We start from the raw sequence: 19,897 nt of genomic DNA, 5'->3' as shown, positions 1-19,897 counted from the left end.
GAGGTTCTGTTTCAGGGGTTGGGCTTGGCCCCTTAGTTCCAGTGAAAGGAACTATTAAAGAGGAAGTAAACCCTAATGGGTTTACTTCCTTTTTCATTCCCTGCAAAGGCAAAGCATAATGGACTACTATGCATCGCATAGTAGTCCATTATGTGCCACCGCTGTCCCCTGTAGTCAGGCGCATCCATCTTCTCGGTGGGGTCTCGCTGCTCCGCCACTGTCATTCGGCGAAGCCGCGATGACGTCACTCCCGCGCATGCGCACAGGAGCCGGCACGCGCGGCATATTCGCCGTTGATGGTGCTGCACTCAGTGCGCCGTAGATAGCGGCGCCTGTCTTTCGGCAAATATCTCCTAAACCGTGTAGGTTTAGGAGATATTTATTGGACCTACAGGTAAGCCTTAATCTAGGTTTACCTGTAGGTCAAAGTGTGTTGTAAGGGTTTACAACCACTTTAAGCCATCAGCATACCAACACATTCTGGACAATATCATGCTCCCAACTTTGTGGAAACAGTTTGGGGATTGCTCCTTGTTCCAACATGAATGAGCACCAGTGCACAAACCAAGGTCCATAAAGACATGGATGGGCGATTTTGGGGTGGAAGAATGTGACTGGCCTGCACCGAGTCCTGACCTGAATCTGATAGAACACCTTTGGGATGAAATAGAGCGGAGACTGTGAGCCAGGTCTTCTCATCCAACATCAGTGCATGACTTCACAAATATTCTTCTGGAAGAATGGTAAAACATTCCCATAGATGCTCCTAAACCTTGTGGACAGCCTTCCAAGAAGAGATGAAGCTGTCATAGCTGCAATGGGTGGGCCAACTCAATATTGAACACTACAGACCAAGACTGGGATGCCATTAAAGTTCATATGCATGTAAAGGTGGGCATCCCAATACTTTTTACAATACAGTGTATATGTAAAGCACTGCGAAAAATGGACGGTGCTATATAAAGTACCTGTAATAAAATATCATCAGTCATTCTTCTATTTCCTTATTTTTTTTTCATATGTATTATCCAAGTTGGACATAAATCATTTCAATGCTGTCTTAGCAGGTGGGCAGACCTCCAGCATAAAGCTGAAAGTGCGTGTCACCAAAGTCGCTAAGAGACATATAATATACATTACCACAGTACCAAAGGAGCTCTAAAACTTACCCCTACCTCATTTTATGTTGTAATGGATTGTTAATCCCAGAGGACCAACAGTGTGCTTACAATTCTGCCATTTGACAAGATGACTGGGAGAAAAGTGTGAAGAATGCACACCGTATTTTGAAAACCGGTTGCATTAGTATAAATGGAACAAAAAAAAAACTGAGTCCAGTCCAAAAACACGACGGGCCTCCTGGCAAGTGTAGATGATGTTAAACTGCCACATTGTACCCGCATCAGTGAGGCAGGAGCCCCCGTGTCACCTAGGTCAGCAACTTCAACCAACAACTCATTACTGCGTTCATTTGTTGTGTATAATTCCACAATTTCAGCTTACATTTGCAGTATTGATCAATGACGAAGCTACACAATTCATTTTAGGCACTCGGAAACATAAGAATGACCTCTTCCTAGCAAATGCTTCACCTACATATGTTACAAATTATTACATTAGGAAAATTATATTCTCAAGCTAAAAAATTCAATCTTTAGTGTAGCTTAGTTTAACATTTTTTATTTTTTTTTTCCAATGAGATTGACCTCAATTTAATCACCAACACAAAGTTTTACAAAGATGGATATAAACTCCGAAACAAATAAAACACGCTGCTCCCGTAGACTATCTTCAACTCCCTTCGCATTTAAAGCGCCAGGTTACACAGGTACATAATCTACTCAATGGACACACACAGCTTTTCAAATGGAGATGTTAACCTTTTATCAGCCTGAATGTCTGGCCCGTGTGCTGCAGACATGACTAGATGGTTAAGGAAGCCAGCCAAAGCCAAGCAATTCAGTGATTCATTCAGACACATCACTTTGCCATTTGTCAGACCCCACTGAAAGCGCTGCAGGGCTGCGGCGAGACACAATGGCTAAAAGAAACCCACCCAAGACTTACTCTAAACACATGCACAAAGCCGGGCTGTGCCCTAGGATTGCTAACAAAGCCTCCCCCCCTTTTCGTCTTTTTGTTGCTAAACATTTGCTAACAAAACCAATCAGCCTTGCAATCAGGCGTAATGCACAAGTCTAACAAAAGCATCTGCAGGAGGGTGCAAAAAACAAAACAAAAAACAAAAAATGGAAAAAGAAAAACCTGAACACTTCCACTTACTGTTGCTCGCATCCTTTGATGTTGCTCATTCAAGAGGCGTTAGCACGCTGACAAAGGCAGGGAGGCTCTAGAGTCCAATCTGTTCCATTCAGCATAGAGTGAGATAAGCAGCACTGACGTCTAGGTCATTGGGCCCTTCTCCGCTGAACAGGGCAACCTAACCTACCTCCTAATTTTAGATGGCATCTGATTTTTGTGGACCTTTCTCTGGCAGTCCATGAATGTACGAGGAAGCTGAATGTTAAAAGGTATGACCAATTATCAGTGCAGTCATCAATACCTACCTCAAGACTTGCTTCCTAGCACATCAGCCAATGTGCAGGGAGCTTCCTGCTGTAGACGAATGTATCAGGTTTCCATGGAAACTAAATCAACAAATAGCTGCGGCAGCATCTGTTTCTGGATTAGCCAACGTCAGCCAGCAGAAGGTCAGGATTTAAGAGAATTTGTGAATCCAAATGCCCCCTTGTAATACCACATTTTACATTTAGTACTGATGCCAAGATAAAAGTCGCAGCTTTTTCTGTCGACCCGCATCCAAGTCAAAAGAGGCATGGGAAGGCTGCCATGGCAACAGGGACTCTGCACTTCAGCATCATCGGCTTCCAGTCAAAGGGCAGGTGGGCTGAGCAGGAATGCTGTGCTATGGCTGGTGTCTGTCCCGTGCTTAGAAATAGTGGCAGACACAAACTCTCCAATGTCTGTGGGAAGGACCAGCTGAAAACGGAAACTATAGTGTGTTTTCAGTGTGTACACATTTCACATCTGAGGCCAGGTTCACACTGGTGCGACATGACAGTCGTACCAATTTGGATCCGACTTTGCTCTGCGACGTGAAGTCTGACTTCCATAAACGAATATCCGACTTTGATCCTCAATAATACTAGATAATACGGCCCCGCCCCAAAGCACCTTACCCCCATGTTGTTGAGAATAAGGGCCTCTTCCAGACAACCCTGGCCATTGGTTGTCAGGGTCTGCAGGCGGGAAGCCTATCAGGACCTGGAAGCCCCTTTTAACAAAAGGGGCCCCCGGATCCCAGCGCACCCTATGTGAATGAGTATGGGGTACATTGTACCCCTACTCATTCACCTGAAAAAAAGCGTCAAAAATAAAACACAGCATACAGGATGTTAAAGTAATTTATTAAGGCAGCTCCGGTGTCTCTTCCGACTTTATCTCCCCTCTCCGGTTCTTCTCCCTCTGTCTTCTGCCGGTCTTCTGCCTCAGCGCCCTCTTCCGCTCCAATGCTGGGTGCCACTACTTATATTGGTATGGGGCGGGGTCACGCCCCTTATGACCAGAGACCCACCTCTTATGACCCCCATCATGCCCTGGACAGTGACCTCATACAGGGCGGGCCTCCGGATGACATCACCCGATGACCCCACCCCATGCCAATATAGGTAGGGGCACACCGCGCACCCACCATTAGAGCGGGAGAGAGCGTCGAGTCAACATCGGAAGAAGAACAGAGGGAGAAGACCCAGTAAAGAGAGCGAAACCCAGCAGAAGACACCGGATAGAGGGAGAAGAACCGGAGGGGGCTAGAAGACAATAGCGGAGAAGAACTGGAGAGGGGAGAAGAACAGATAGAGGCAGAAGACAACAGCAGAGGAGGCAGAAGAGCCGCAGAGAGGAAAAAAAGTCGGAAGAGACACCGGAGCTGCCTTAATAAAATGACTTTAACACCCTGTGTGATGTGTTTATTTTTTCAGGTGAATAGGTAGGTGTACAAAGTACCCCATACACATTCACATGGGTGGGGGGGCCGGGATCCGGGGGGCTTCCAGGTTCTGATAAGCTCTCTGCCCGCAGATCAAAGGGCATGGTATGCTCTTGGAGGGGGAACCCACGTCAGTTTAAAAAAATTTAAATAAATAATTGGCGTGGAGTTGCCCTTCAAGATTGATCTGACTACAGCGATATTCAATGGGCTGAAGTAGGATCAAAGTCGGCCCAAAGTAGTGCAGGGAGCATTTTCAAAGTCGGACCAACTTGTGTTGGACCAGTTAAGATGGCTTTCATAGGGAAATATTGATTTTCACACACTTTTTTCGACATGAGCTCCCAATATCGGAACATTTGTCCTACCAGGGTGAACCCAGCCTTAAGTTTTACAGAAATTTTAACCTGTTTATGTCATTTCAAAAGCTGTGCCCAATTATTTTTATTAATACATTTGGTGGATCTTAACCACTTCCAACCCAGGCCTATTCTGACATTTTTGTTCTCCGTGTAAAAATCATAATTTTTTTTGCTAGAAAATTACCCAGACCCCCAAAACATACATACATACATTACACATTATATATATATATATATATATATATATATATATATATATTTTTTTTTTTTTTTGTAGCAGAGATCCTAGGGAATACAATGGCAGTTGTTGCAATTTTTTTAGGTCACACGATATTTGCACAGCAATTTTTCAAATACTATTTAAAAAAAAAAAAATACTTTTATGGATTAAACAAAAGCAAAACACCAAAGTTATCACAATTTTTTTGTAGAATGTGAAAGATGATGTTTTGCCGAGTAAACAGATACCAAACATGTCACGCTTTAAAATTGTGCACACTCGTGGAATGGCGCCAAACTTCGGTACAAAAAGTCTCCACAGGCGACACTAACATTTTTACAGGTTACCTGTTAAAAATTACAGAGAAGGACTCATGCTAGAATTATTGCTCTCACTCTAACAATCATGGCGATACCTCACATATGGTTTGAATGCCGTTTACATATACGGGCGCAACCTATATATGTATTCGCATAGGGGCGCTTTAATTTTTTTTTTTCATGGTTTAATTTATTTTTACACTTTCCCTTTAAATTTCACAATTCTTTTTTTTTGATCACCTTAATCTATTTCAAGGAATGTAAACATCCCTTGTAACAGGAATAGGGCATGACAGGTCCTCTTTGTGGAGAGATCTGGGGTCTATAAGTCAACCAGATCCCTCCTCTATGCTGGAAAGCCTGCGATCGCTTCCGGGCTCCAGTGGTCAGAGATCGCTTGGGACCATCTGGTCCGCAGTCTGCTCTATGTAAAAACTGCTGCCGCCAGCTTCACTTTCTGGCTCACTGATCGCACGGGCTAGCCAGGAGAAGCACCTGAGTGCGGCTGCCACCTGAAAAACAATCAAGCAGCCGCTATGATTGCTTTCACTTTACAGGGAATCACCAGCTGAAAATAAAGTGAGTGATCGAGGGGTTAGGAAGATTGCTTGAAGGGCTTTAGCAGGGGGGAATATGCTAGAAGTGTGGACTGGATTTAAAAACCCGGCAACCCCTCCTTGCACTCTCTCTGCCTTCCCAAATGACCCCTCCAGCACATATCCTACCCCCACCCCTCCCTCTTGCACTGGCCCACTTCTCTCACAAAGTGCCCCCCAAAGCAGCCCCAGCACATATGGACACAGAGGCTGCATATGATATGCACAATGGCTGCATTTTATGGGGCACAGTGAGGCTGCAATTGATGTTTTTTTTTCAGAATTTTCAGTTTGTTTGCCCCCCCCCCCCCCCCAAAAAAAAAATTGTGAGCACCACCCAGCACATATCTAACTCTCCCCACCCGCCTGCTAGTACTAGCCCTCTCCCCAGGACATATCTGACCCCTGCACTCCATGCAGAACATTAACAATAAAGCCATGCGCACGGTTTGCTGCAGCAAGCTATGAGCCACATTACTACTCTCTTTCAGGCCACCAAAAGTGTTCCAGGTCTTTTACAATCTTATAATGCATACCCCCCCCCCCCCCCCCAAAAAATGCTACTGCTAAAGTGTTCAGGGTTGGCTTAAAGAAAAGGTGGCAACCCTACTCACAGTCCAGAACATCACATGACATCCTTGGGCGGGAAGTGGAGTAAAGCGGAACTTTACCCCTAACTTCTTGATAAAAAAAAAAAAGATGTTCTTTAGCAGGAAACACACATTCCACATTAACGATTATGCTACTTAAATTAGTCTGTTACTGCATCTTCCAGCTGGGGGCTACCATTTTGCTGAACCCCAAGGCCCCTGAACATCAGTAAGTCATAAAGTGGAACTAAACCCATCAATTTAATGGATTAAAAAAAAAAAAACTGTTACATTCCTGAAATGCTGGGCTCGTGTTCTCAACCAAACTGTCAAATTAACAAATGTTTGGTGTCATAACTGAACACATGTGTAGCACCATCGCAGTTGCAGATCAAACAGAAGAAGCTTCCATTGTTATAAAGGATAGGAGGGTTTCACTTCGCTTTAGGGCTACAGATCAGCCTCTATAAAATTGGCAGTGCCTAAAAATGCAGTGCAACTGAGCATGTGCAGAGCAGCAGGAGACCGTGTATTACTGGATTTTAAAAAGTATAGACGCTTATTTATAATGTGTTACATAGCTATACCTGCAAAAAGAGCCAGACTGAAGTCATCTAGTAGAACTTAATTTTCTGACTAAAGTTCCACTTCAAGGCTGCTCGTTACGTGGCAACAATGGTCTCTTGATTGTACGCCTGTATTCTCACCCTATCACAAACTACTGGTGGGGGCTACAAGTGCGATCGGGCCAACACCTATATGTAAGCCTGATTCACCCTTGTCAGGTAGTCAGTCCTGAGCAACAAAGTGCAGTTGATTCTGGAGTAAATGCAATGTAGACAGAAAGAGGCTGCAGAAAAGCTGCACTATGATGAAGGAAAAAAACAAAAAAAAAACACAAGAGTGAAAACGATATTGTATGGGGGGGAGGTAGGGTGGATGTAGAAATAGTTTGCGATGCTCCGTGTTTTAGAAAACTATACATCATCCACTTTTATTTGTTTCAGGTTTGTCTTACAAAAATGTTTAAAATGTTTGCCTAACATATAAATAGATTTCTACAGGATTCGACAAGGACTACTGAGATGTGGGGTTTATTTCCCAAGTGCTGGTTCACACTATGTGGTGCAGGAACCACATGCGATTTTAAACAGGAATCAAACAGCCGAGACATTATTCTGTATGGCTCAATTCACACCAAATCTGCACTAAAATTGTGCAGGACCCTTTTTTGGTCCCACCAGAATTGGGTTGCATGGGTGTGAACACCCATGTGATACGGTTATAAAAATCGCACTGCATTTTGCGAACCGATTCGGGAGAGGCGTTAACACATCCACAGCAGTTTGCATGAACAGGGTGCGATTCGATATGGCGAGGAATCACAGAATTCGCTGCAAATTTGCAGCACATGAGTGTGAACTGGGATTCAAAGTGGAAAGTGCAAAACCTAGTGCAACTGTGCATGCGTCTAACTTCAGCTTCTTCAATTAATCTTTGGCAAAAAAAAAAACTGGAAGCTGATTTCTATGCAGAGCTGCAGCAGATTTTGCTCGCTCCAGTTTTAGTAAATCAACTCCATAGTTTGTCTTTTAACCACTTGACCTCCGGAAAATGTTCTCCCCTTCATGACCAGGCTACTTTTTGCGATATGGCACTACATTTCTTTAACTGAGAATTGTGTGGTTATGTGACATTTTAGCCCAATATAATGTATGTTTTCCCCACAAATAGAACAAAAAAAGACAATAATTTTTATATATATATATATATATATATATATATATATATATATATATATATATATATATATATATATATATATATATATATATATATATATATATATATATATATATATATATATATATATATATATATATATATATATTTTTTTTTTTTTTTTTTTTTTTTTTTTTTATCCAATACAAAAATGTAGAGAAAAAAAATGTCTTTAGAAATTTAGGCCAATATGTATTTTGTTACATATCTTTGTTAAAAAAAAAAAAAAAAAATACCAATAAAGCGTATATTGATTGGTTTGCCCAGAAGTTATAGCGTCTACAAACTATGGGATATTTTTTATTTATTAGGAATGTCAGTGATCAGCGACCTATAGCGGGACTGTGATATTGCGGCGGACCTCGAGACTGACACTTTTTGGGGATCGGTGACACTAATACGGTGATCAGTGGCAAAAAATGCACTGTCACTGTACTAATGACACTGGCTGAGAAAGGGTTAACATCATGGGGCGACAACGGGTTAACTGTGTGCCTAACCAGGGATTTTCTGGGAGGTGCTTTTACTAGGGGAAGACATGTTCGTGCTTTGCAGACATACAGAAACTATGCCTTCCCTCCTGTCTAAATGGGGATCTGTCTGGTTTACATAGGCAGAGCACCAATCTGCCTCTCTGCTTGATGATCAGCGGGTGCTGGCAGACACGGTACCCGCCTTTTGGGAGAAAGCTGCTGGTGGCATGCATGTGTGCCCCCTAACTGGAAGAGCAGAATCACACACACATATACATACACACATGTGATCCAGTTCAGTGGCGGACCTTAAGCGGTTAAGAGTTCAAACTATAAGGATCTTCCCAGAGCTTTTACTTAGAGAGAAGAGTACCAAGATTGTTGCGCAGCACTGCTAAGCAGGAAAGGGAATAGAAGGGCAAAATTATATGCAATGATGTCTATTTTGTGTATGTGATGAACCCCCTGGGTGCCTTTGCCAAACATTGCCTCCTACCTGCCAAACCCTTCCAGCAGACCAATCGCTAATACCAGTCCTTTACCCCAAGCATCATACGCAGACAAGATGCTGAGGTAAACTCAAAAGGAATAACTTTATGCCAGAAACCATGAAATCAGGCTGAGACAGTTAAAAAGGAAGTAAACCCTGATGAGTTTACTTCCTCTTTTATTCCCTGCAAAGGCAAAGCATAATGGACTACTATGCATCGCATAGTAGCCCATTATGTGTCACTTACCTGACACAGGAGCCAGCAAAGTCACCGCTGTCCCCTGTAGTCTGGCGCATCCATCTTCTCGGTGAGGTCTCACTGCTCCGGCACTATCATTCGGCGAAGCCACGATGACGTCACTCCCGCCCATGCGCACAGGGGGAGCCGACACGCGCGGCATCTTCGTAGTTGACGATGCCGCTCTCAGTGCGCATGCGCCATAGACAGCGGTGCCTGTCTTCGGGCAAATATCTCCTAAACCGTATAGGTTTAGGAGATATTTCTTGGACCTACAGGTAAGCCTTAATCTAGGCTTACCTGTAGGTCAAAGTGTGTTGTAAGGTTTTACAACCACTTTAAATCACTCTTGTTTAATAAAAGTAAAAAGAACAAACATAGCCAAAGTTCAGTAACCAGAACAGATAGTCAGCCAAGCCAGAAGTCAGGAATCAATGTAGTGGAAAAGCAAGCAGGATCTGCAGCCAGAAGGGATGTCAGAAAAGCAAGTCTTAAACAAGATCGCAGGAGAGTTTCTGTGATTTTGACCAAAGGCGAAGGGAAAGAACCTCTGGACTGGACGGCTTAATGCCGGCCATACACGGTTCGAATTTCGAAAGAATTTTCTTTCGAAAATCGTGTTGTATAAGAATTTTCGGATGAATTTCGCACCATTAGTGGGCTGCAGCAACAGCCGATTTTCGTGCGGAAATAAAATTTGAGGAATCGGGCATGTTGGAAATTTTAAGAAAAACAAACGATTTTCTAAATCAATGGTGGGAGAATCGTGCGAGAAATGTAATAAGAAAATAAAATTTACGGAGAGAAAAGAATATTCCCGGCCAAGAAAATTCTTTTCTGTAGCAACATGAGGTGAAATTGAAGGCTTGGTCGGCCGAATTTCGAAAATCAATGGTGGCATCATCGGATCACAAAAAAAAAAAAAAAAAAGAAGAATTTTCTCATTTTGAAAAGAAAATTTGTTCTAAAATTCGTTCGAAAATTCGACCATGTATGGCCTGCATAAGTAGGCAGGAGTGATAAGCAGGATATGATCAACAGCTGAGTAACTGTGGAGAGAGATAGGAGCTGGCAATTAGCCGACAGCTGAGCGGCCAGCTCTGAGAAGGAAGGGCTGAGCCCAGCGCTGACACTTTATTGAACAGAAATATAGGTTTTTATAGACTTCAAAAATAGGGGCAGTCCCCTCACGAACAATAAAAAGGAATATTACACATTGGGGTAAATGTCCCACAATGGTTAGGTAACAAGGTAAAGTTGACACAAGACTAATCACATTCAGGAGGATTAGCAAACAGACAAACAATAGATGACAATTAAACAATGGCAATGCACACTTAGGAGGCACACAATGGGAAAATTACACAATGGGAGAAAGATAGTTAAGCCTGGCAAACACAATTTTTTTTTTCATTTAACCCAGTGTGCTAAAAAAAAAAAAAAAAAATGGAATTACGTACCGGTAATGTCCTTTTCCAGGAGTCTTTCAGGACAGCCACCTTAGAGAGACACCGGCTCCTCCCCTCTGAGGAAACACCGCCTTCATTTTCATGATTTAAGCCTCCTCCTCCCTTCGTTCCTCAGTTCTTCCAGAGTACCTCCGGCCAAACTGGGGAGACACAAGAACACGTCAAACAAATAAACTTTTTAAGTCTTACCTGACGGCCTCATGTAATGAGTTCCCGATGATCTGCAAACAATTTGGGTGGGAACCGGTGCTGTCCTGAAAGACTCCTGGAAAAGGACATTACCGGTACGTAATTCCATTTTTCCCCAATCGTCTTTCAGGACAGCCACCTTAGAGAGGATAAGCGAGTACATTACCTTAGGGTGGGACCACTGCCTGCAGTACTATACGGCCAAAGGCTTGTTCTTTGGCTGACAGAAGATCCAGTCTATAATGTTTCACAACCGTAGAAACACTGGACTACGTTGCAGCACTACAGATCTGTGCAGGAGATGCCCCAGCCCACTCTGCCTGAGAAGTTGCCACTGCCCCGGCTGAGTGTGCTCTAACCCCAACTGGAGGACCTAACCTCCCTGTCACGTACGCCTGTCCAATGGCTAACTTAACCATCTAGCTATCGTACGTTTAGAGGCTTTGGAACCCTTCCTAGCCCCAGAAAACACAAAAAATGAATCAGATTTCTTGAACTGACCTTGTGCAATCCAAATAATGAAGAACACATCTTTTAGCATCTTAACCTGTGAAACATGTGTTCCTGTTCTCCTACTGGATTCGAACAGAAAGTAGGTAGCACAATCTCCTGTATTCTTATGGAAACTAGAGGCTACCTTAGGTAAAAAAGGTGCCCTAATAGAAAGGGCTTCGAGTCACTTACTCTCCCTGCTGTAGTGATTGCCACCAAAAATACAGTTTTGGGAGTGATCAATCTTAACGAGCAAGGTTCTAACGGCTCAAAAGGTTCCCTTGTGAGAACCTGTAAAACTAAAGCAAGATCCCGACTGGGAAGGGGGCGACCAAAGGCTTGGTCTTCACCTACTTAAGGCTCTGAAGAACCTTACTATCCCAAGGTCTGACATTAGAAGTCTATTCAGAAACACGCTTGAAACGGATACCTGACTCTCCAATGTTTCAGGGCTAACCTTTTATCTGCCCCTGACTGCCGGACCTCTAGAACGGCCCCCGAGCTGTGCTCCTTGAAGGAGTTCTCTGAGCACCAGCTATTGAACCGCCTCTATACCCTCAAAAAAATGGTCTGAGCTTCCATTTACCTGCCATTCAAAAGAGTGGCTACTAACAGTCTGAGACCCCTTTGCCATTCGGAACTTCCTCAGTAGCCAAGCTGCAAGGTTCCACCTGGGGGCAGCAGATTGGACACTGGGAAAAAACCCAGGGGAGTTCCACCGACAGGCCCTTAAGAATGGAGACCTACGGCCTCCTGGGCCAATGAGGTGCGATTAGAAAGAGTCACCAGAACTTCCTCAACTCTGCAGGAATCAAGACGGGAATCAGGACGGGAAGGGGGAAAGCATAGCACCTAGAGAAATCCTAAGTCTGTGCTTAGTGCGTCTGCTTCCGACATCCCATCTCCCCTGCTCATAGAACAGGAGATGGCTTCTTTCGCGTTTTCCCTTGGGGCAAAAGAAGTCTATCGAGGGCATCCCCCTCCCCCGGGTGATCATTTCGAAAACGTCCTGTTTGAGAACCTGGTTGCTCTCTCCCCGCGTTCTCCTGCTGAGGCATCTAATACCTGAATTTGCTCTCCTTTCCACCGGATCACTGGAAGGACAGGAATTTAACATTTGGCCCATCTGAGGGTGGCTTTTCGCTAAGGCCCTTAAGGCTCTGCTCCAGAAGCCCCCGTTTTATTGACGTAAGCCACTGCCAAGGGATTGTCTCCATGACTGCTACCTAATGTCCCCAGAGCACTCTCTACGGGGTCCTGAGAACCAGATCTACTGCTCTCAACTCCCTCCAATTTTGAGGGTCTCTTTGACTCCCTCCTTCTTGGATATTGGCCAAATCCACTCTAGGCCTTGTGACAAACATGCTCCCCTATCCCACCAAAGGGACTTTAAAATACAGGCTATGTAGTATTATCTCAATGCTCTAAGTCGGTTACTCACTGCTACCTTGCCAGCACGGGACTGTCAGCTGTGACCTTTGCCATTCGGTGATCAGTCATGAGCTACCGTGCTAAAGCTAGCAACAGAGACCCTCGTGATTTGACACAGGGTGGACTAGAACTCAGACATACGCAATCCAACCGCAGACTGCGCCTTTGGGAGACGGCGCGCATTGTCACACGCCACCGCTCCTGGCTTCTTTACCTGAGTTAGAACCGAAAACAAAGAGTCCTAAGGCCCTCTACTGTGGCCCCAAACCTTCAAGATGAATAGCTTGCAGACGACAGTAACGTAACCCCGTCCACTGAACAGCTAGGAGCGTGGATGTCAGTAAGCTCAACCTGACCCTCTTTACTCAGGAAGGTGACCCCCTTGGGAAGAAGTTTAAGATGAGTTTCCGTAGGTTCAGAGGCCAACCCAGGCTCCCTAATAGGTCCCTTATAAGCTGTGGATCCCCGTTCAACTGCGCCAGAGAAGGGACAAACAGGAGAAGATCGTTAAGATACACGATCACAGAGACTACCCTGAGACGCAGGAAGGACAGGACCTCTATCATCGCAGGAAGGTGACCCCCTTTGGTGAAGATACTAGGGAGAAGGGGATAGCCCAAAGGGGAGTGCTTTAAACTGAAGGTGTAGCACCCCTACCGAGGTTATCCCTGCCAGCATGAGGAAACGCTGGTGGCTTTCTGCGTTGGAAATATGCAGGTATGCATCCTTTACTATCGATGCCCTGAAACAGTTTTGGTGGAAGAGGTGCCCTCACCCCGTGATTAAAACCAACCAAAAACTTCTGTAGGTGACCAAGACACCCAGACGATTCAGGCTCAGGATGAGCCTGAACTTTTCCACAGGCTTGCGAACCCCAAATGAGAGAATAGAAGCCTTGCCTATTTAATCTGCTGGGACCTTTATTACCACTTCCTATTCCTCTAACTCCTGCAGAGGAAAGAAAGGCACCTTTTGTCAGCTCAGTGACAAGGAGTCTCAAAGGGGGAAGCTCTGAAAACTCCACACGGTAACCTCTTTTGATGATCCCCAACACAAACTGATTGGAGGTGATCATCTCCCACTGGGGGAAGAAGGACCCTTTTTAACTGCTCCCCCTATTTTTTTCTTAAGGGGAAAGGCCTCTTTCTTATAAGCCATGCGATAGCACTGCTTCAAGACCTGGCCCAAACAGCAGGTCTCCTCTAAAGAGGGATTCCACCGAGCTTTGATTTAGACGCCCTGTCCCTCTGCCATGTCTACAGCCTTAAGGCCCTCCAGGCTGAGTTGGTCAGAGCCGAGGACCTTGCATACCATCGAATGAATTAAGCCGAAGCATCCGCAGAGTATGCCAATGCCTAAAGCAGCACGGGAAAAGGAGGATAGAAAAGACTCCTCTGCCGTCATTGCTTCATCTGGATAAGCCAATACTTTGTACTACGAGCCACCACTGTGGCTGCTATGGTAGGCTTAGAGATTTCCTTATGGTAAAACCCAGGCATCTTCAAACCATAGGGTCTAAAAGTGCCCCCATGTCCCCAAGGACAGGTCAGTATGCCTGGACATCTGAGAAAAGGCCGCATCTAACCCGGGGGATTTTATTCCAGATGAGAGCCTCCTCTTCCGCCCAAGGAAACCTTTGCTTTAATGCACCAGAAAAGAAAAGTTTTCCTTCGGGATCCTGCCATCCTTGATGGCATCAATCAAGACGTCATGACCCGGGAACACCCGCTCCCCCTAGGCCCTAGTACATCTGATCGTGGGGTGACAGTGCCTCCTAAGTGATTTGGACAGCTCTCAAGAGCCTTTCCATCTCATCCAGGGGAAGTTTATACCGTGAGGTTCTTTTGGGTTCCCCATCCAAGTCCTCACCCTCAGTCTCCCCTTTGGGAGTCTGAGACGGCACTGTCCACTTCTTCCTCAACTTCCCTCTGGAACCCTCTGGATTCTCCCTAACCTGTGGGAGGAACAACCATTGGGTTAGGTGGAACACTCTGCTGTGCTGGTGAAAAGAGTGCTCTGGAGCTGAGGGCATTGAAACCTTTACAGAAGCCGCCAGATCTGCACCCTGTTCTGCTGCCTGCTCTCTAATGGCACCCAAACAGAGCTACGGACTGAGCTATCCAGGCCTTTAAAACACTCCTTACAAAGTGCCTTGAACCAGGAATTCCCCAAAGAGGCTCTACATGAAGGACACTTCCTCCAAGAGCCAAGGGGGGACCTGCTTAAGTCTTTCTGAGATACCTGAAGCAAAAGAGAGAGAGCAGCATAAACTTTAAAAAGAAAAGAAAAGAAACGAAACACCAGCACTACTTAAGAGAACCACCGGGAGTGCCCCCTCCTAGGATCAATCTCCACCTGGATCCCAGATGCACTGCCCTTCCCCCCGACCACCTAGGGGGAAAACACACCAGTGGAGCTACTGGTTATAAGGTAAGGGAACCCCTCTCCAGGGCTATTACCTTTGAGTGGCTGGTGCTGTTATCTCCAGGAGTTCTTGAAGCCTCTGCTTCGGAAATTCTCCCGTTGAGGAAGCGTGGTACGAACGTGCCTCCAACAGCTACCTGTGCAGACTGTAGAAAGAGAGGCTGCACCAGCCGAACGCTAGGTTCCCCTTCACGTGCCGCGTCCGGAACCGGAAGACGCGGATTGAACGAAGGGGTCCGCCCCCACCGGAACTGACGTCGCCCGCCTACCGGTCCGGCTTCCAGCTCCCAGCCGGCTGCATACACAGGGGGGCCCTGGACGCCTTCGTTCAGTACCCCACTGGGCGAAACGCAGGGATGAACCTCTCCAAAGACTTCCTGCTTTCCCCAAGCGAAGATTGGAGTGCGTGTAAAGGTCAGTCGAGTATTCAGCTTCCCCAGCCGACTGGACTGTTTGTTCCGTTGAAACACCCACGGGTGAACGAACAGACGACCCCATAAACTTCCTGCTTCCCCAAGCGAAGTTTAGGGTATATGGACAGTACGAACACTTCAGCTCCCCGCTGATAGGACTGTCCCGGACCGACCGATAAATGGTCGGATAGCCGAACGAGGCCGGGGCTCCGCTCGGATAGCTTTCAGATTCACCAACCGAATTCAGCCTTCAGGTTCCTTGGCGATGTCTCCCCGCCGGAGGAAACACCATAACTGAGGAACGAAGGGAGGAGGAGGCTTAAATCATGAAAATGAAGGCGGTGTTTCCTCAGAGGGGAGGAGCCGGTGTCTCTCTAAGGTGGCTGTCCTGAAAGACGATTGGGGAAAAAATACTAACTATGCAATGTTAGTACAGAGATCTCCCCTACTGTGCTATTGTGTTCTGTTAGGAGGACGCCCCCTCCAGAACACAACAGTCAGCACTCTCAGCCATTTGCCGAGAGCACAGATCAGATGCAGATTGGCAGACCTTTTTCATCATGTTCCTTCGAATGGAAGCCAACCAGCTTCTGTCGGACTGGCTGCCGTACACACGGACCGAATTCTGCCCCGACATTCAGCTAGTGTGTACGGCTCTTTAACAGTAAACAGGTTTGGCCAGTTAATTCTACACCTTAACAAAACACAGAGGCCCAAAATCTGTAGCCGGGTCTTCCAGTTCTCAGAATATGTGTGTTTCGGAGAGATAGACTTGAATCCGAAGCAAAACTGCTCCAAAAGGTCACCCAGGAACACACACCTCCAAAAGAATAGAGAGCCCCTCAAATGCCAGGGCCCTTAGTCAACAGGCTAGCCTGTAGTCCCCTCCTAAAGTCCCTGTTCCAGTTGGGTCTGTCACAGTATATTGACAAATTATACACCAAAACTAGATATTAAAGCGGGAGTCCGCCGGGAGTCAGACGTTTTTTAATTTTTTTTAAAAGCCAGCAGCTACAAATACTGCAGATGCTGACTTTTAAAATAAGGACACTTATCCACCCAGCGCACCCGCAATGTCGGCACCCGAAGCCGATCTCTCGATCGTCTCTCGGTTGCTGTCGCCGTCACCTTTCGGCTTCATTTCCCGGTTCCCTACTGCGCATGCGCGAGTCGCGATGCGCAATAAGGATGGACCCGCTACCTCTGGGATCTGTGTGTTTCCCAGCAGGCAGCGGGGGACTTTCGGGAAAGGGGCGTAATCTACGCCCCTTTCCGCAGAGAGCTATCCCGGAAGTGGGTGCAGATACCTGTACTGTACAGGTACCTGCACCCCCCTCCCCCCTGAAAGGTGCCAATTGTGGCGCTGGAGGAGGGGGGGAGGATTCCAATGAGCGGAAGGTCCACTTTAGGGTGGACCTCCGCTTTAAAAATGACACTTGTTAATGATGTAAACCCTGAATGGATGACATTAAGGGCCCCTTCACACTATGTGGCATGATAAAAAGTATATATACTCAGTCCATAAAGTGCACAAAGTAAACTGGATTGAAAATCAAGAAAATCGTGAATAAATCAATATACACCAGTGCGCTGTGAAAACGTCCATAAACATGTGAAAAAATTATCTTCAAACTCTAGGAGCAGGAAACAGCATTGAATCCACCACCAAACCAGCAGAATTGGACTCTTACCAAATCACCATGATCCCCCATAACAGAGGATCAAGGGGTGCATGAAATGGATCACAGCTTGGCTCCAAAGAACAGCAGACACATAGTGATGCTTGGCAACCACCTCCCGGCCAGTCAGACCATCACATAGATATACGTGGTGCATAAAAAATAAAAGTGCTCCAAATAGTGTAAAATCTTACAGATATCTACTAATTAAAAGAAAGTATTGCACTTGCAATGTAGCAGTAAAACAAAAGCCTGAAGTCTGCTGTGCCGGCCGATGCATGAAGGGACAACCCGTCCTTCTGGATATACGAGTGCTCTATTCGAATCCTGTTGGTAATGACAGCTTCAAGATGCCTCCTGTATGGAGAAACTAGTCGCATGCGTTGCTCAGGTGTGATTTTGGCCCATTCTTCCACATAAACAGGTCTTCAGATCTTGAAGGTTCCATGGGCCTCTTCTATGAATTTTAATCTTTAGCTCTTTTCATAGATTGTCTATTGGATTCAAGTCAGGCGATTGGCTGGGCCAGTCTAGCAGCTTTATTTTCTTTATTTGAAACCATTTAAGAGCTTCCTTGGCTTTGTGTTTGGGATCATTGTCTTGCTGAAAAATGTCCACCATGGTTTCATCTTCATCTCATCCTGGTAGATGGCAGCAGATTTTTTTATCAAGAATGTCTTGGTACATTTTTCCATTCACCCTTCCTTCAATGACATGAAGTTTGGCAGTACCAAATGCTAAAAAAACAGCCCCACACCAGGTGTTCAATACTTTTTCCCTGTGTCATTCCATTTTATTACACATAACTTGATTTCTCAACGCATTTGTTTTGGTTCCTTTGCATGTATGGATTGCATGGGTTGTTACCGACATGTGGTGAAAATGTCATGTCAATAGCACCTTTAGCAATATATTTACCTAGAAAAATTTAAGAACAGAAAGACACGTAGGAGGCTTAAAAGAGTCCAGGCGGATCCTGACCATATGGTCGTGATATTTCCTGACTTCAGCCTGCTGTCTGCTGAAAACGAGTGACAGAAGTGCAGTTCATTCTGCAAGCTTTGACTGAACTTCTCCTTTAAAACTGGGTGAGAAACAGCCAAACTCTGCTACTAAGCTGAAGATGTGGAAGGTCATGTCCACATCCTGCCACAAGTCATACACCATGGAAAGACCGAGCACAGCAATAACACAAAAGGTAGTTATACTACATCAGCAGGGTCCTCTCCCAGGCAAAGATTTCAAAGCCAACTGGGGTTCCAAGATGCTGTTCAAGCTCTTTTGAAGAAGCACAAAAAAAATAATTAAGGGAAAACTTAATGTAGCAGATTAAAGACTCATCATGCTTACTTCCCTTTGACATTAAAAGATGTCCAGCAGTAGCATAAACACAGAACTGCCAGAAACAACAGGGACTCAGGTACACCAATCTACTGTCCAAGAAAATCATGGCAGCAGTGGTCTTCATGGAAGAACTGCAGCCAAAAAGCCAAACCACCAACATGGAAACAAGGCTAAGCAGTTGTCATCCCATTTCAGCAAGTGCCAGAAAAAAGCACTTTCAATGTAGGATCAGCTGTTATTCCTAAAACAACTTTTGAAACTACATTTGCATGTTAAAGCCTTTATGAGATTTTAGGTATTCTGGGTCACATGTACTTTAATAAAATTGATATTTGCAGTCCAATCTGCAGCCAGTTTTGATTTTCTAAACCTGGCATCATCATTAGACAAGGTGTCCTTGTATATGGGTGTTCTTTACATTGTCAATGAACAGAACTCCCTCAGCCATGTCCTTTTCTGTTCACTGCTATCCATGGTAGGGTTTCTCTCACTGACACTAGGACTGATCATAGGACTATAGCAGGTACTAACATGGAACAGGAAAACACAGTCAGGCTGAATGTAATCAAAGCAGTGAGTCCACTACCTGAGTCTGATGACAGCTGTCAAAGTTCAGGTAAAGAAAAGGCCGTGGAAAGGTAGTTTGGAATCCCAGTCTAGATTAAAAGCGCTAAAGTGTTTCAAAAGCAGTTATGAGTGCTTAAATTTTCCTCTTAGTGCACCTAATTCAGCTACCTATGATGGTGTGGAAAATGCTGCACTGTTTATGTATTCAGAGCGGAGTTATCACCCATGTAGGCTGTGCCTGCTTGTACTACAGTGGGCTGAGAGTGTGTGGCTATCATAATTGTCACTGCTGATTCAAAAGCAGTGGCCTAGTCTGTTGTTCTGACATCTAAGTGGGGATTGTCCTACTTCCTGTTGCATCTTGGAAGGAAAGTGAAGGAAAAAAAACTCAATGAAACAGGCAGGAAAAAAAAAGCCTTACAGGGGACAAAGTGATTGAAACATTTTTTCTATTTTTTTACATAACAAACATGTTAAACTTACTTGCTCTATGCAGTTGGTTTTGCAGAGAGCAACCGGGATCCTCCTCTTCTCAGGTCCCTCTTTGCTGCTCCTGGCCCCTCCCTCCTTTTGGGCACCCCCACAGCAAGCAGCTTGCTATGGGGGCACCCGAGCCAAACTGCAGCTCCGTGAGTCCTTTCAGACATGGAGCTGCCGCTCAGTCACGCCCCCTCTCTCCCCTGATTGGCTGAGACACGGCAGCGGTGCTATTGGCTCCCATAGCTGTCAAAGTCAGCCAATCAGGAGGGAGAGTCCTGGACTGCCGAGGGATTCGTGGACATCGCTGGACAGAGAGGTGCTCAGGTATT

At 45.4% G+C, this 19,897-nt stretch overlaps 1 protein-coding gene across 3 annotated transcripts in view; it reads right to left on the bottom strand.

The window, feature by feature from the left end:
• FNDC3A (fibronectin type III domain containing 3A) overlaps positions 1-19,897 on the bottom strand; it is a 443,791-nt gene that overhangs the window by 275,806 nt on the left and 148,088 nt on the right. The window contains exon 1 of one of the 3 annotated variants that reach the window (XM_077484276.1): positions 2,284-2,536. The exons of the other annotated variants lie outside the window; for them this stretch is intronic. Coding sequence (XP_077340402.1) covers positions 2,284-2,295 — 12 coding nt within the window. The 5' untranslated portion in view covers positions 2,296-2,536. Of the gene's footprint in view, positions 1-2,283; positions 2,537-19,897 lie in introns of those variants that run through there. 3 annotated transcript variants of the gene reach the window in all.

Source organism: Lithobates pipiens, unplaced genomic scaffold, assembly GCF_037356315.1.
Source record: "Lithobates pipiens isolate NorthernLeopardFrog02 unplaced genomic scaffold, aLitPip1_a1.2 Scaffold_16, whole genome shotgun sequence".
NCBI classification, from domain to species: domain Eukaryota; kingdom Metazoa; phylum Chordata; class Amphibia; order Anura; family Ranidae; genus Lithobates; species Lithobates pipiens.
This window is presented reverse-complemented; position numbering and strand designations above follow the sequence as displayed.